Here is a 2763-nt window from a genome sequence, read left to right on the forward strand (position 1 = left end):
CTTAACTATTAATGGATTATTTATAAAGTATGTTGATCCAAGTCAATTCTGCTGTTTCTTAACTATTAATGGATTATTTATAAAGTATGTTGATCCAAGTCAATTCTGCTGTTTCTTAACTATTAATGGATTATTTATAAAGTATGTTGATCCAAGTCAATTCTGCTGTTTCTTAACTATTAATTGAATATTTATAAAGTATGCTGATCCAAGTTGATTCTGTTGTTTCTTAACTATTAATGAATTATTTATAAAGTATGTTGATCCAAGTGAATTCTGCTGTTTCTTAACTATTAATGAATTATTTATAAAGTATGTTGATCCAAGTTGATTCTGTTGTTCATTAACAACTGTCAATGGATCATATGTAAATTAATGCAAGTTCCTGACAACTGTTAATGTATTATGTATAAAATAAATTGACAACTATGTTATTGTTAGATTAGAGCTTAAATATGTATTCAAAACTGAGATATGATCCTTACCAACCAGACACTCCATTCCCAGTTTTCACTTTAAGTTTTAAATTATTAAGTTAAATTTTGAATCAGATCATGTTCTCTTAGAGTTTCTCTCCAAAAAAGAAAATTTATAAATATACAAATTGTGTTTTAACTCTGATTTAAAAAAAGAAACAAGTTGTGATTTTTATACCAGAAACTTCTAGCGTACAAACTATTTTAGGCATAAAGGTTTTCTAATCTGTGTTTGTAGTTTGCTCACCTCACAAATTACTGTCTTTTTTTTCCTACTGTTTTCATTATATTGAGAGTAATTTTTTATTCTCTTACAGTCAGTGTAAAGAACTTGCCAAGAGCAATTGGTGAAGTCAGTCATTTTCTGTGCAATTATGGTGTTTTTGTTCATGTGACTAACATTATTAGTAACTCTGTAATCGTGGATCCCATGATTCTAGAATAAAATAGAAACTACTTACCATATCTGAAATTTAACTACATACCTTCAAGATAATGCCACAGTACATGATAGAATGTATATAAGAAGTTATTAACACTGTATTATCTTATGTAAGTTAATTGTCCAAATGAAATTTGGAGATTAGATACATTTTTTTGTTTTGTAAACTCTACAGGAGCCTTTCACGACTATGTTTCTAGCCCTTCAAGGAGGAAAGTTTGATCATGCAAATCGCATGTTTTCCTCTGTTGCTCAGGCCTGGAAAAACTGCCAACGAGATACTTCTGATGTTAAGGTAAGATTTAATCAGTTAGATCATACTGTTTTGCTTGTACTGAGGCACACCATTAATAGACGAGCATTGTAATGAAGATATGAGTATGTACCAAGGATGGGGTTAAGTTATTATACAGTTCTTTGGGAGCATAAGTGGATTAAGTATTATTTCTTCAGTAAACTTTTAAGTACAGATGGTTGAGTATATTATATTAAAACACTTTTGATTATGTAGATCAACGAAGTGACATCCACAACCAATATAAAGCTATGGTGGGATGAAATGTATCATAACTACATTTTGACATTGTTTGGCATTTTATAGATTGTATGATGTCACTGAAAGTTAATCACTTTTTGGAATGGTATGTAACAATCTTTAGAATTTCCAAACTATGGTATCCCTTGTATTTATTGGCATTAGAAAACAAAGGGACATGGGCCAATTTGGGCACCAGGACCATCCAAAAAGGGACTTGCAACAAGTTGTAACCTCAACCATTGTGCTTCAGTATAATTTCTTGTAACATGTGAAGATTGGTGAACACAAATGTCAGTGGCTAAAGCCGTCTACTGGCCCCAAGCACACAACATAATGAAGAAAGATCACCATCTAGAAATGAGATCAACAGGTTCATCGAGATAAGGCTTGAGGTGTTGTGTACTTCAAACAGCTGGAGAATGAAGTGAATGTCCATGCATTTCCTCAAGATAACATTCTGGTAAAATCACCAGACACAACATCTATGGATTTTTATGGAATCAGTATTTGAAATAGGTGCTGGGAAAGCATCATCCTCATACATAAATATGGAAAGCCTGCCAAGATAAGGATGTGTTTCAAACATGATAGCCTTACGGTAGAACCTATTGAAATGGCAACTACACTGCAGGTTATTGTTAAGATAGAGTATAACTGGGTGTGATAATAGACTGGAAAGACATGTTTAGGCCCTAAAATTGTTTAAATGTAATGTACTCAACCTTCGTGTACGTGTGTATGTATATATATATATACACACACACACACACACACATTCAAAGATATTCATTTTATTTGTATTTTAATTCAAACATTCATTTTTTAATGGTAGTTTTGCACTTCATTTGACTGCCATCATTCTTCTCTGTGTTGTGATCTTAGCGAGCTTTTCACATCAATATTTTTGCCAACGGTCAGTGAGTCCACCTCAGTATAATAAAAGTTGTTGCAGATACATTACAAGCTATGGAATTTAATGAAATATAAACATATATCCCATAATGTTAATACATTTGAAATTCTTATTAGGAGCTGATTCCTGAATTTTATTATTTGCCTGAAATGTTTGCTAACAAGAATGGCTACCAGTTAGGAAAGCAAGAGGATGGGAGTGTTGTGGGGGACGTGTATCTGCCCCCGTGGGCATCATCCCCAGAGGAGTTTGTACGAATCAACCGTATGGTGAGTGCACTTAAAATAAAAATAAAAACACCTTTCTTTAATAAAATAAGAACAGCTTTCTTTAATAGGGTTTTAAGATTTAACTTGTGAGAAAATACAAACACCTTTCTTTAATAGGGTTTTAA

The 2763-nt window shown here is 32.3% G+C and overlaps 1 protein-coding gene across 1 annotated transcript in view; it reads left to right on the forward strand.

Moving 5' to 3' along the window:
• Positions 1-2763, forward strand: part of LOC106474129 (neurobeachin-like) — a gene marked incomplete at both ends in the record, with an annotated part of 39154 nt that overhangs the window by 5982 nt on the left and 30409 nt on the right. The window contains 2 exons of the mRNA XM_013934820.1: positions 1094-1213; positions 2486-2638. Coding sequence (XP_013790274.1) covers positions 1094-1213; positions 2486-2638 — 273 coding nt within the window. The remainder of the gene's footprint in view (positions 1-1093; positions 1214-2485; positions 2639-2763) is intronic.

The sequence above is a fragment of the Limulus polyphemus genome, unplaced genomic scaffold, assembly GCF_000517525.1.
Source record: "Limulus polyphemus unplaced genomic scaffold, Limulus_polyphemus-2.1.2 Scaffold6857, whole genome shotgun sequence".
Lineage (NCBI taxonomy): Eukaryota > Metazoa > Arthropoda > Merostomata > Xiphosura > Limulidae > Limulus > Limulus polyphemus.